At 42.2% G+C, this 12,990-nt stretch overlaps 1 protein-coding gene across 4 annotated transcripts in view; it reads right to left on the reverse strand.

Annotated features, from left to right (window-relative positions):
• Positions 1 to 12,990, reverse strand: part of GOLM1 (golgi membrane protein 1) — a 96,288-nt gene that overhangs the window by 18,356 nt on the left and 64,942 nt on the right. For all 4 annotated transcript variants that reach the window (XM_081522000.1, XM_081522017.1, XM_081522026.1 and 1 more), the window contains 2 exons: positions 7,855 to 7,909; positions 4,464 to 4,566 (listed from right to left, as the gene is read on the reverse strand). In XM_081522000.1, the coding sequence (XP_081378126.1) occupies positions 4,464 to 4,566; positions 7,855 to 7,909 (158 nt within the window). The remainder of the gene's footprint in view (positions 1 to 4,463; positions 4,567 to 7,854; positions 7,910 to 12,990) is intronic.

The following is a 12,990-nucleotide window of genomic DNA, read 5'->3' on the forward strand; positions in this document are numbered from 1 at the left end:
CCAAAGATTACAGCATAAAAGGAGAAAAAACAGAGTAACTTTACAATGAAAAAAAACCTGATAAACCTTACCTCAATCAGTGATTGAGATTGCTGTCTCAATCACTTATCAGTGATAAGTCATACTGATGCATGTACCCTTGATGTGAAGCCATGGGAACAGCATTTCACCTCTGTGGCCTTCCCCTCACAAATGGGTTGCCCTTGTTTCACCATGAGAAAAAACATGAGATACATCCCATTTGAAGGACATTGTACATAATACCCGGACAGCACTCCTCAAAACTATCAAGATCATAAAAAAAATAAGTAAAGCCTGATAAAACATGATAAATACAGCATAATTTCTACACTCTCCGCCTGGCATATAAGAGAAACCTATAAATGAGCCATGCCATGATCTGTGTGCCTTATTACTAGTGAATCTCAGTTTTCATGCTGACGTGTTAGACTCCTTTTGTATTATGTAAATCCAGGAAGTAATTATATAAGCTTGGATTAAAACAACTATGCAACTTGTTAAGTTGTATAAGACTTGTGGACTTTGCTAATTTAATAATGCCACTTGTAAAGTTAGGTTACACCTAATTAACAAATAAATTCTTGAAAGTTAAAAAAAAAGTAAAGCCTGAGAAATTATCACAGCCAAGAGAAGCCTAGGGAAACATAACAGATCAATGTAATGTATACCTGGAGCAGAAAAAGGACAAAACCAGGGAAAAACTGAAGAAACATTGAGTAGAGATGAACTCCAAGATAAAAATAAGGCATATATATGGGGTAATCAATCGCGACAGGTACTTCATACTAATGTAAAATGTGAACAACAAGAATCTGGTGTGGGTTGTACAGGAACTTCTTGTACTGTCTCTACAGTAAGACTGTAAATCTAAAGCTGTTCAAAAACTTTAAATTTACTTTAAAAAATTAAAAATTGAACTGGAGAATATCTGACTGGTGTCAGAAAGTTATTATTGGGACATACAATCTAATTCAGCCTGAACTCCCAATTAGATATTTCAAGACATCACTTCAGCTTCCTGCCTGGAATTTATTTTACGAATATTTCAAGTGTCAGAGCTACAAAGTAACTGAATTACCTACTTGTACAAATAAGAGAGCCAGAAATAACCAATGTAGGTGAGGGTGTGGAGAAAAGGGAACCCTTGTACCCTATCCAAGGTCAGACGCTCTATCTTCCCTTTTTTTTCCTGCAGTTCTGTTGCCCTTCTGTGTGTGGTACTCTGAGACCCAGTAAGTCCTTTGAACTAAAGGGTTGTTACAAGAGTTAGAGGTTGAGGAGTTACAAGAGTTAGAGGAGAAGGAAATGGCAACCCACTCCAGTATTCTTGCCTGGAGAATCCCAAGGACAAGGAGCCTGGTGGGCTACAGTCCACAGGGTCACAGAGTCAGATATGACTGAGTGACTAACACTCATACCCTATTGGTGAGAATATAAATTGGTACAACCACTATGGAAAATAATGGGGTCGTTTCTCAAAAAACTAAAAAGAGAACTACCATATGACCCAGAAATTTTACAGAAAAAAACAAAAGCATTAATTCAAAAAGACACATGTACCCCAATGTTCACAGCAGCGTTATTCACAATTGCCAAGATATGGAAGCAACCTAAGTGTCCATAAATAGATGAATAGATAAAAAGTGTGATACATATATATGTGTGTGCACACACACAGGAATACTACTCTGTAATAAAAAAATGAAATTTTATCATCTTCAGCATATGGATGGACTTGGAGGGCATTATGGTAACTGAAATAAGTCAGAGAAAGACAAATACTGTATGATACCACTTTTATGTTGAATCTAAAAAATACAACAAGCTACTGAATGTAACAAAAAGAAGCAGACTCACAGATATAAACTAGTTACCAGTAGGGAGAGGGAAAGGCAGAAGGGAAATATAGAAGTGGGGAGAGAGAGGTACAAACTATTGGGTATAGATAGGTATATATTGTACAACACAGGGAATCTAGCCATTATTTTGTAATAACTATAAATGGAAACAGTATTGGATTATAATCCAATTCTACAATTATAAAAATTGTATAATTTTAATTTAAAATTATTCCCAATATAAAAATACAGAAAATACCAAAGAGAGAGATAAGAATGTGAGGATTCCAGAAGTAGTTTTGTTATACATTTGTTTGGAGTTTCAGACAGAGAAGCAAGGGAGAATGGGGTCAGAAAGCACTGTAAGACAGAATGGCTCGAAATTATTCAGAATTGATAAAAAAGAAAAAAAGATCTCAACAGACTTGAAAAAATAAATATTTCCCCCCAAAAAGAAATAGCAATTAAATAAATACATATACACATACACACATACAAATAAGGAAGCTAGGAGGTGATCAGACTGACACTGACCAGGGTCACAGAGACAGAAAGTGGTAAGGCTGAACCCAGAAACCAGACTTGGGGCTCCCTGACTGAGCAGGGCTCTCTCTATCCCCTGGCTGCCTCTTTGGAGCTGCAGGTATTTCAGAGCCAAGTGTAACTGTACTCAACCTCTAACTCTTATAACAACCCTTTAGTTCAAAGGACTTACTGGGTCTCAGAGTACCACACACAGAAGAGCAACAGAACTGAAGGAAAAAAAGGGAAGATAGAGCATCTGACCTTGGACAGCAATACAGAGATCAAGGAAAGACCTGGTGAAACATCCATGGAAATAAAATTCTCATGAACATGCAAGCCACAGGAGGTGGACAAGTGCACAGTAGCCTAAACGGAACAAACAAAAAGATGTCTGTGTAAGGAAAGAACAAAATGTGTGCAATTCATTGTGATCAAACAACTTCCCAGAAGCTCAGGATTGGCAATGAGCAGGTGCACAGCCATTTCCAAACCTGTAAATCTACAAAAGGGAAATAGTTTTCACCTGCTCTCAGCCCTTCCAAAATCAAGTACAAAGAGCCTTGCACAAGATCATGGCATCAGGTCCCATTACTTCATGGCAAACAGAAGGGGAAAACACAGAAGCAGTGACAGATTTTATTTTCTTGGGTTCCAAAATCACTGAGGACGGTGACTGCATCCATGAAATAAAAAGACGCTTGCTCCTCGGAAGGAAAGCTATGACAAACCTAGACAATGTATTAAAAAGATAAACATCACTTTGCCGACAAAGGTCTGTATAGTCAAAGCTATGGTTTTTCCAGTGGTCATGCACGGAGGTAAGAGTCAGACCACTGAAGAAGGTTGAGCACCGAAGAACTGATGCTTTCAAATTGTGGTGCTGGAGAAGACTAGAAGCTCCCTGGACTGCAAGGAGATCAAACTAGTCAATCCTAAAGGAAATCAACCCTGAATATTCACTGGAAGTTCTGTTACTGAAGCTGAAGCTCCAATACTTTGGCCACCTAATGCAAAGAGCTGACTCATTAGAAAAGACCCTGATGCTGGGAAAGATTAAAGGCAAAAGGAGAAGGGAACGGCAGAGGATGAGATGGTTGGATAGTATCACCAACTCAATGGACATGAACTGGAGCAAACTCTGGGAGACAGCGGAGGACAGAGGAGCCTAGAATGCTACAGTCCATGGGGTCACAAAGAATCAGACACAACTTAGCGAACTGAACAACAACAACACATCAAAGAAAAAAGAGGGCTGGGGTCCTGGGCAGCTGGTTGTCTCGAATCCCAAATTTCCTGTGTCTGGGGTATACTGTTTCTATGAAGGAAAAGGGAGAGAAAAATAAACAGACTACAACTTTATTCTCTACCCTCTAAATTGGTTTTTACTATCTTACTAAGGGGTTTAGCCAAACTTTTTAAATGTTTATTGTTTTGACCACAAAAGTACTCTAAGTATAGAGTTTTTGTATGCTACTAAATTCACTAGCTTAAAACAGACTGTCCTAACTATATGCTGGAGATCTAATGTACAGCATGGTGACTACAGTTAATAATAATGCATTTTATACTTGCAATTTGCTAGATCTTAAGTGTTCTCACCATACACACAAAAGTAAAGACAGCGGATTATGGATGATTGTGGGCATCATTTCACAATGTATAGGTATATCAAAATATCATGCTTTTATATCTTAAATACATGCAATGATTATTTGTCAATCATAACTCAATAAAGTTAAAAAAAAAAGCTCCATTCTCACTGCAAAAATTTGGAAGGACACTTAAAAGCCTCAAGAAAACAAAATGTCCACAATATCAATGCCCAGTGATAAATTACATTAATATTATACCAAACTCCTTAAAGTCTATGACTTTGACTTAGGTCACATCTGAGCACTTTTGGAACACATTTTTAAAGGCTTTCGATCACTGATTTACTAGTACACCTGCACTTTACCGAGTTCTCAGTTACGTATTTTAAGGTAAATGGAGTTAGTAATTTCCTGCTAAGGAGAACCGCCCTCCTGCACGATGGCTAACAGCCCCTGAGCAGCGCACACTTGATGCGGACAAACTTACAGGTCGTACGAGAACTTCCTCTCCAGGTTGGTCTGGTTCTTCTGAAACTGGAGGACATCCTGTTGCAGCCTGCCGTAATTCTTCTGCAGGGCCTTTAACTGGTCTAAACCAAGAGGAGCACACGAAATGACTGGGGTCGCCCGCATGGCCATCCCGAGCACGGCAGACATACCAACACCCACCAGGGGAACACAAGGGGCCGAGGCACCAAGAGAACAAGGAGGGGAAAGAGGAAGCGATGAGGCCACGGCCCCACCCCAGGAATCTCCGCACCACCCCAGGAATCTCCGCACCCTGATCCGGGAAGCAGCCCAGAAGGTGTGTGACCCTAGAGGAACCAGCACCCTGATTCCTTCCCACACATTTCTCCTAAGTGTCCTTTTGACCTCCAACCCTTACAACACATCAAGAGGTCCTACCGCCTGTTTCCCTCCTAGACATCATAAACCCTGAACTGCTCACACTGCTGCTCTCAGCAGCTCCATATCCTTCAGTCTGAAAAATCGATTTTGACACCTGGTCAGACAAGCAGCCTCTCCTACATAATCCCTCCAACCCCCATCCTCAGCCACCAGGCTACCTGCCAGCATCCTTCTCCTGTTATTTGCTCACAGCCCAGTTATTCTCTGAGGCCCTGTGTGCCCTTAGTCACCCGACCCTCCTGTTTGGGAAAGAACAGCTTTCTTTGAGGAAATCCATCAGCCCCATGGCTGCAGCCCTGGCTCGTAAAAGCTCTGCAGAAAAAGCAGCAGCTCACTGACCAACAACCAAGTTGGGGGCAGAAGGAAAAAGTGCCACAAAGGTGACACCAGAATGGGTTAAGGGCAGCGCTGAGGGCCTGGGACACAGCCCTGGACAGACACCTGAGCTTCCCCAAGGTCTGTCCTCACAGTTCTAGACCTACAAGGTTCTTGGGGCAGTGGGGAGAGGGGAGACGGGTGTGTTGGGGGAGTGGTTTAAAATTTTTAAAAAGTGAAAGACACCCTGAACTGCTGATACACAATACAACATGGATCCATCTCAAAAGCATTTATTTATATGACATGCTTGAAAAGACAAAACTACGGGAGTAGAGAATGTTTCACTGGGTGCCTGAGGCTGAAGTGAGGGCAGCGGGGAGGAATTCCTGGAGTGGGACATGAGCTATGTCTTGACTTTATGTCAAAATACACTGAAAGCTACACTACAAAGGGTGAACTTTATTGTGTATAAATTATACTTCAATAAACCTAACCTAAAAAAACAAATTTCGTATCAAACCAAACCCAGGACAATGGAATACTACTCAGCAATAAAAAGGAATGGACTATTTACTGCAGCCCCAACAGCATGGACGAATTTAAAGATAATCATGCTGAGTGAAAGAAGGGTCACAAAAAAGGGTATATGCCATCGGATTCCACACATACAAAATCATAAAAATTACAGACTAATCTAAAGGGACAGAAAGCAGATCAGACAGGGCCTGGGGAGGACTATCAAGGGGCACAAAGAAGCTTCTTGGGGTGATAGATATGTTCACTGTGTTGATGCTGTGGTGGTTTCCTGAAGAGCCATTTATGTCAAAACTAGTGGGACTGCACTTTAAATATGTGCAGGGGACTTCCCTGGTGGTCCAGTGGTTAAGAATCCACCTTCCAATGCAGGGGACGCAGGTTCGATCTCTAGTCGAGGAACTACGATAGCACATGCCATGGGGCAACTAAGTCCATGTGCCACAACTAGAGAAACCTCGCATGCTACAACAAAGACCCAGTGCAGCCAAAATAATTAAATATGTGTAGTTTATTATACGTAAATCACACCTGATTAAAGCTGTTTAAAATACTAAGTAGAAAGGCTGCAGGCTGTATGCCATACTTGAGGACAGACCAGCAGGTCATCAACTCTGAGAAACCCTGGCAGTCAACTAACCCATTTAACTTAGTGTAACTCTGCGTTTCCCCTATTAATATTCTTAGAAGCTGGTTTGGAATTAGAATTCTAGACCAGCACTGCTGAAAAGTACTATAATATAAGCCGCACAGATCATTTAAAATTCCCTAGAACCACATTTTTAAAAAGTAAATAAAACCAGGTGAAATTAATTTAAATAATATACTTCATTTAACCCAACAGATCCAAAATATGATCATGGCAATATAGAATTACTGTAAAAAAAAATGAATGAGACATTTTATTCTCTTTTTTTTAAAACTTAGTCTTTGAAACCTGGTGTGTATTTCACAGTTATAGCACATCTCAATTCAGATGTTAAAGAGGAACTGGGACTTCTTGATCTGAATTTAGATTTCATAATATACACAGTTAAAATAATATTGGTATAAGCGAGTTGTCCCAAAGATACTTAACCTTCCCAATAACTGAGTCGAGTATCAGTTTTAATTTTAAATTGCAAAAAAGTAAACAAAAATTAAAACTCCAGTTCTGTCCCATGAGCCACATCACAAATGTTTACTGCCCACATGTGTCCCACATAGCAGGTCTCAGGACTACTACTCTGGAGCCCAGTTCTAGACTGACCTTCCCATCTTAGAGGTGGAAACTGAGGCTGAAGGCACTGAGTTTCCTAACTAGGGGACAAGCGAGACCAGGGTCAGGTCAAGGATCACAGGACCCAGTGCTCCCTTCACCAGGCTGTAAGGCTAGAGTGAACCCTCTGGCCCCTCTGGTCACACCACACAGAGGGGCTCACCCCATCTCTACCTTCCCCACTGCTGCAGAAGGGCCCAAAGAAAAACAAACTCTGGCTGCCAAACTGAGAGAGAGCAGCAAAGATACAGAATTAAATTGGGCTGCATCACTTTTATATAAATTTCATGAAGAAAATCTGAATTCAGGATGACCCAATGAAAAGACAGCACACGAATATCATATACACACAATATGTATATATATAAAACAGACGACACACGTATCATATGTATATTTCTTAATGTATCACAAAATGAGAATCTGAAATCTCCTCATAACAGCTTGCAATGTATTCAGTAACACTGTAAAAAGGTAAAGAGATACAGTTGGCAAAAAGAATAAAGATTATTCAATTACTCCAACACTACCCATCATTAGGGCTTCCCTGGTGGCTCAGTCGGTAAAGAATGTGCCTGCAATGCAGGAGACCTGGGTTCGATCCCTAGGTCAGCAAAATCCCCTGGAGAAGGGAATAGCTACCCATTCCAGTATTCTTGCCTGTAGAATCCCACGGACACAGGAGCCTGGCGGGGTACAGTCCATGGCGTTGCAAAGAGTCGGACATGATTAAGCAACTAACACTTTCACTTTCTACCCATCATCATATTTCGATAAGAGACCCCAGAATAGGACAGAGGAAAGGTGGGTTTTTCCTAACAAACCTGACATCTGGTGTAAAGTGGGGAGTGGTACTCACCTTGCAAGGTTCTGATGAGCCTCTCGCCTGTGGTGATGTTATTCACTAAAACGGCCTGCAAAGAAGATAAATATGTAAAATGAAACACTAACAACCTGACAACTTAGAAGAGCCCTGGCGAGATGCGACTGTGGGAGAAAGGCTGGGGAGAAGCCCCTGCTACACCCGCCAGTATGAACTTGGATGCCTGGGGAGGAGCAGCATCGGTGTCCCAGCACCAGCCTGCAGCCCAGGCAAGGGCAGGCAGCTCCTCTGGCTGTCTCCACTACATGCCCGCAGAAACAGCAACTCCACAGTAACTGCAGTCTTTCTCTGGGGGAAACCAGGTACAGTCCATCTGAACCAGAAGTTAAACTGGCTGGGGGCAGGTGTTCGGCAACTGCTCCACCTGCCTTATAGTCAAAGCCATGGTTTTTCGAGTAGTCATGTACGGATATGAGAGTTGGACCATAAAGGAGGCTGAGTGGCGAGGAACTGATGCTTTTGAACTGTGGTGTCGGAGAAGACTCTTGACAATCCCTGCAAGGGACTGCAAGGAGATGAAACCAGTCAATCCTAAAGGAAATCAACCCTGAAAACTCATTGGAAGGACTGATGCCTGAAGCTCCAATACTTTGGCCACCTGATGGGAAGAGCCGACTCACTGGAAAAGACTCTGATGCTGGGAAAGACTGAAGGCAAAAGGAGAAGAAGGCAGCAGAGGATGAGATAGTTAGATAGCATCACAGACTCAACGGACATGAATTGAGCCAACTCTGGGAGATAGTGAAGGACAGGAAGGCCTGGCGTGCTACGGTCCATGAGATTGCAAAGAATTGGACACGACTGAGCAACTGAACAACCACCACCACCTGTGAAGCCTCCTGATCCTTTCTAACTTCCAACATTCCTCCTTCCACCCAGACTGCAAGCTCAGGGGGTAGATAGGGTCACCCCCAGCTAGCTACATAACGTTGGGAATGCCCACAACAGAGGACAAAAAAGCAACAGAGGCCTCAGGAAAGCAATGAAAAACACAAAAAAAGTAAGAAACGTGACCACGGGGCTCAGCGTAACCAGCAGCCTGTACATAGGCACAGAGTCACCACCAGGTGCCAGGAGGCCCCAGGGCGCTCCACACGCTCGGCCCTGTGACCCTCGCACAGCTGTGTGAGGAGGCAAAACACAATCCCACTGTGGGGGATAGGAATCTGAGGCACAGGTGGCTTTAAAGACTAGATGTTACACGGCCTTCTCAACAGCAAACAAGCAGAGCCCAGGCCCGAGCCTGGCAGGCCTGCCCCAGAGATGAAGCTCTTCCTCACTGCCTGCCTGCCAAACTGGAATCTGATCCCCGCAGGACTGCGATCCAGTGACATATGGGGATCCAAACCCCAGTAGGACAGTGATCCAGTGATCCAGCGACTGTAGCCGGTGCTGTACCCTGAAGGAGAGGTGACATCAAACACCAGTGTGCATCACACAGGTAAGCGATGTTTCGTACACAGAGGTAAGTACTGGGCCACAACATGAACGTTTCTTACTGTGTCATAATCAACAAAGTTTGTCGACCTGCTGGCCGTTACCTGGAGACCGGCTTCTGCCCCGTTCCTGGGTAAAGGAGGACAACGACGCCCTCCAGCGCCCTTCTGTGCTTCCATTTCCTGTTGGGTCTCTCTGTCCAGCCCTCAGTCTTTCTTTGTCCTGGACTGGGCTTTCTAGAGGAAGGTGTTTATGAATACAGGGATGCACATCTAGAAACAAAATCTGGCCAAACGATTCTGGCGTTTATTTCAGGAGGTCTGGCATAACAGGAAACAAGTCACAGTGATACCATCTGTACAATTAATCTCTCAGGGAGGGAACATCACAACCATGGCCTATGACCTTCCATGTGGGCCAGCGGGGAGTCATATTCACACAGCACATAGCCCCTGCTACTTTCAGAAAAGGCTTGCACATGTTCTATTAAAATGGCAAAGGATGGCCCCAAGACCCAGCAGTCCCACTTTGGGATATATACTCAGAAGAACACAAAGCAGGATCTTGAAGAGATTATCTGCATCCATGTTCACAGAAGCACCACTCATAACAGTCAAGAACTGAAGCAACATAGGTGTCCCTCAATGGATGAACGGATAATGGAAATGCAACATATGCAAACAATGGAATAGTACACAGCCTTTAAAAAGAAAGAATGCCACATGCTACATGTGCGAACCTTGAGGACATGCTAAGCCCGTGACTAAGTACAGACACTATGGAGAACAGTATGGAAATTTCTTTAAAAACTAGAAATAGAAATACCATACAACCTAGCAATCCCACTCATGGGCATGTATCTGGAGAAAACTGTAATTCAAAAAGATACATGCACTCCATTACACATTGGAGCACTATCTGCCTTACCAGGAGATGGAAGCAACCTAAATGTCTATCAACAGAGGACTGGATAAAAACAATGTGATACATATACACAATCTCATATCACTCAGCAATAAACGAGAACAAAGTAATGCCATTTGCAGCAACCTGGATGGACCTAGAAATTGATATTGAGTGAAGTAAATCAGACAAAGAAAGACAAATATCATATGATATGGCTTATACGTAGAATCTAAAAAAAAAAGGTGCTGTTTTTCCGTTGCCAAGTCATGTCTGACTCCTTGTGACCCAGTGGCCTGCAGCACACCAGGTTCCCCTTCTCCTAGTCCTTCACTATCTCCCAGAGTTTGCTCAGATTCATGTCCATTGTGTCAGTGATGCTATCTAACCAATTCCTTCTCTGCTACCCCTTTTCCATTCACCTTCAATCTTTCCCAGCATCAAGGTCTTTTCCAGTGAGTCAGCTCTTCACATCAGGTGGCCAAAAGCATTGGGAGGGATACACTGGGAGACTGGGACTGACATAAACACACTACTATATATAAAATAGATAATAAGAACCTGCTCTACAGCCTAGGGAACTCCACTCAATACTCTGTAATGGCTTATGTGGAAAAAAATCTTTTAAAAAAGAGTGGATATATGTGTATGTATAACTGATTCACATTACTATATACCTAAAACTAATACGACACCGTAAATTTAAAAAAAATTTTAAAGAAAAAAACGAAAATGTGCCACATGCATACAATGGAATAGTACACTACACAGCCTTTAAAAAGAATGTCACGAATAAGAGACACAGATGCATGGAACAATTTTATGGACTCTGAGGGAGAAGGTGAGGGTGGGACGTTCTGGGAGAATAGCATTGAAACATGTATATTATCATATGTGAAACAGAACACCATTCCATGTTCGATGCATGTGACAAGGGCTCAGGGCCGGGGCAATGGGATGACCCAGAGGGATGGGATGGGGAGGGAGGTGGGTGGGGGGTCCAGGAAGGGGAACACATGTAAACCCATGGCTGATTCATGTCAATGTATGGCAAAAACTATTACAATATTGTAAAGTAATTAGCCCCAACTAAAATAAATAAATTTATAAAATAAAAAAAAAAAAAAAAGGCCAAGCTGGCAACATATTAAAAAAAATAAAAAATAAAAAATAATAAAAAATAAAAAGAATGTCACATGTCACAATGTAGGTGAACCTTGAGGACATCATGCTAAGCTAATCAAAAATGGGCAAGCACTGTATGATTCTATTTATATGCACAGTGTCTAAAGCAGACAAAATCATGAAAACATAAAGCAGAAAGGTGGCTGCCAAGGGCGAGGGGTGGGGTAGGTTGGACAGACTAGTGTTTAATGGGCATAGAGTCTCAGTGTTGCAAGATGAAAAAGTTCCAGATATTTCCTGCACAACAATGTGAATATATTTAACACAGCTGAACTGCACCCTTAAATCACTACCTTGCATAGGTAACAAAACCACCTTCCCTCTGAATATCAGTGATGAAAGAGGACAAAAAAGGAAAAGGGGCACTTAAATGATTATATGCTGATAATCTTGAAAGCCAGCCTCTCCTGGGCAAATCATTTCTACAGCAATTATGGCAATCTGACTTGCCCCTTCTCCACTCATTACCCTTAGTTCCACCCACCCCCCCAAAAAAAGTCCTTATTAGAGTTTGCAACTGCCTGAGGGTTTAGGAATTGCTGCAATTTGATATATCTGAAGATATTTCTGTCTCCCATGTGACTTTATTCTTCGAAAGAAAATATATTTTAGTTATCTCCCCCAACCTACTTCCTGCTGCACGGAAAAACAGTCTCCATTTAAGTAAATGAGAAAAGGATCATAAAACGCCACTGAGAGCTTTATGTATGCAGTTTTATATTTACTGAAAATCTTGTTGAATCACTTTCAGGAAAACTATGAAAATTCTTTTAGTTTTTTGAGGGGTTCAAAATAAAGGAAAAAAATCACCAGCATTAAACAAAATTATGTTTAAATTAATTACATATTGTACCCTAAACAGAACAGATGATTTTTGCATTTTGGTAAAGAGTGACTTTAGGGGAGCTGGACTTCCTGGTCTGTGTGACCTGTCTCCTGGGAATTCTCAGCAGCAGACAAGGAGGCAGTAAGTGCCACCAAAATTCAATTAGACACTAGCTCAGAAGGCCTTGGAATGATCGCCCATAAATGAATGTACCATAGCCATTCTTTTCCAGAAACAAGTATAATTGATCAAACTATTTCTCCATTAGATTCCTAAGAAAATAACCTCAACATTTCATAGTAAATTTTCAAAGCAATAAATCTACAACAGCTTACCATGTTCTGAAAACCTGAAACACACACACTAGGATGGTGACAAGTTAAAGAAACAAACAAAAGGAAAATAACAAGCATTGACAAGGATGGGGAGAAACTGGAAACCTCCCAGCCAGTTGATGAGAATGTAAAATGGTGAAGTCGCTGCAGAAAACAATTTGGCAGCTCCTCAAAAAGCTAAACAGGGGCTCCCCGGGTGGCTCAGCAGTAAAGAACCCACCTGCAATGCAGGAGACTTGGCAAGAGATGCGAGTATGATCTCTGGGTTGGGAAGATCCCCTGGAGAAGGAAATGGCTACCCACTCCAGTATTCTTGCCTGGAGAATCCCATGGACAGAGGAGCCTGGTGGGCTACAGTCCATGGGGTCACAGAGAGTCATACACGACTGAGCACAGCACACAGCTCCAACTAGAGAAAAGCCTGCA

Source organism: Giraffa tippelskirchi, chromosome 1 (assembly GCF_054371585.1).
Source record: "Giraffa tippelskirchi isolate mGirTip1 chromosome 1, T2T-mGirTip1v1.2.pri, whole genome shotgun sequence".
NCBI lineage: Eukaryota > Metazoa > Chordata > Mammalia > Artiodactyla > Giraffidae > Giraffa > Giraffa tippelskirchi.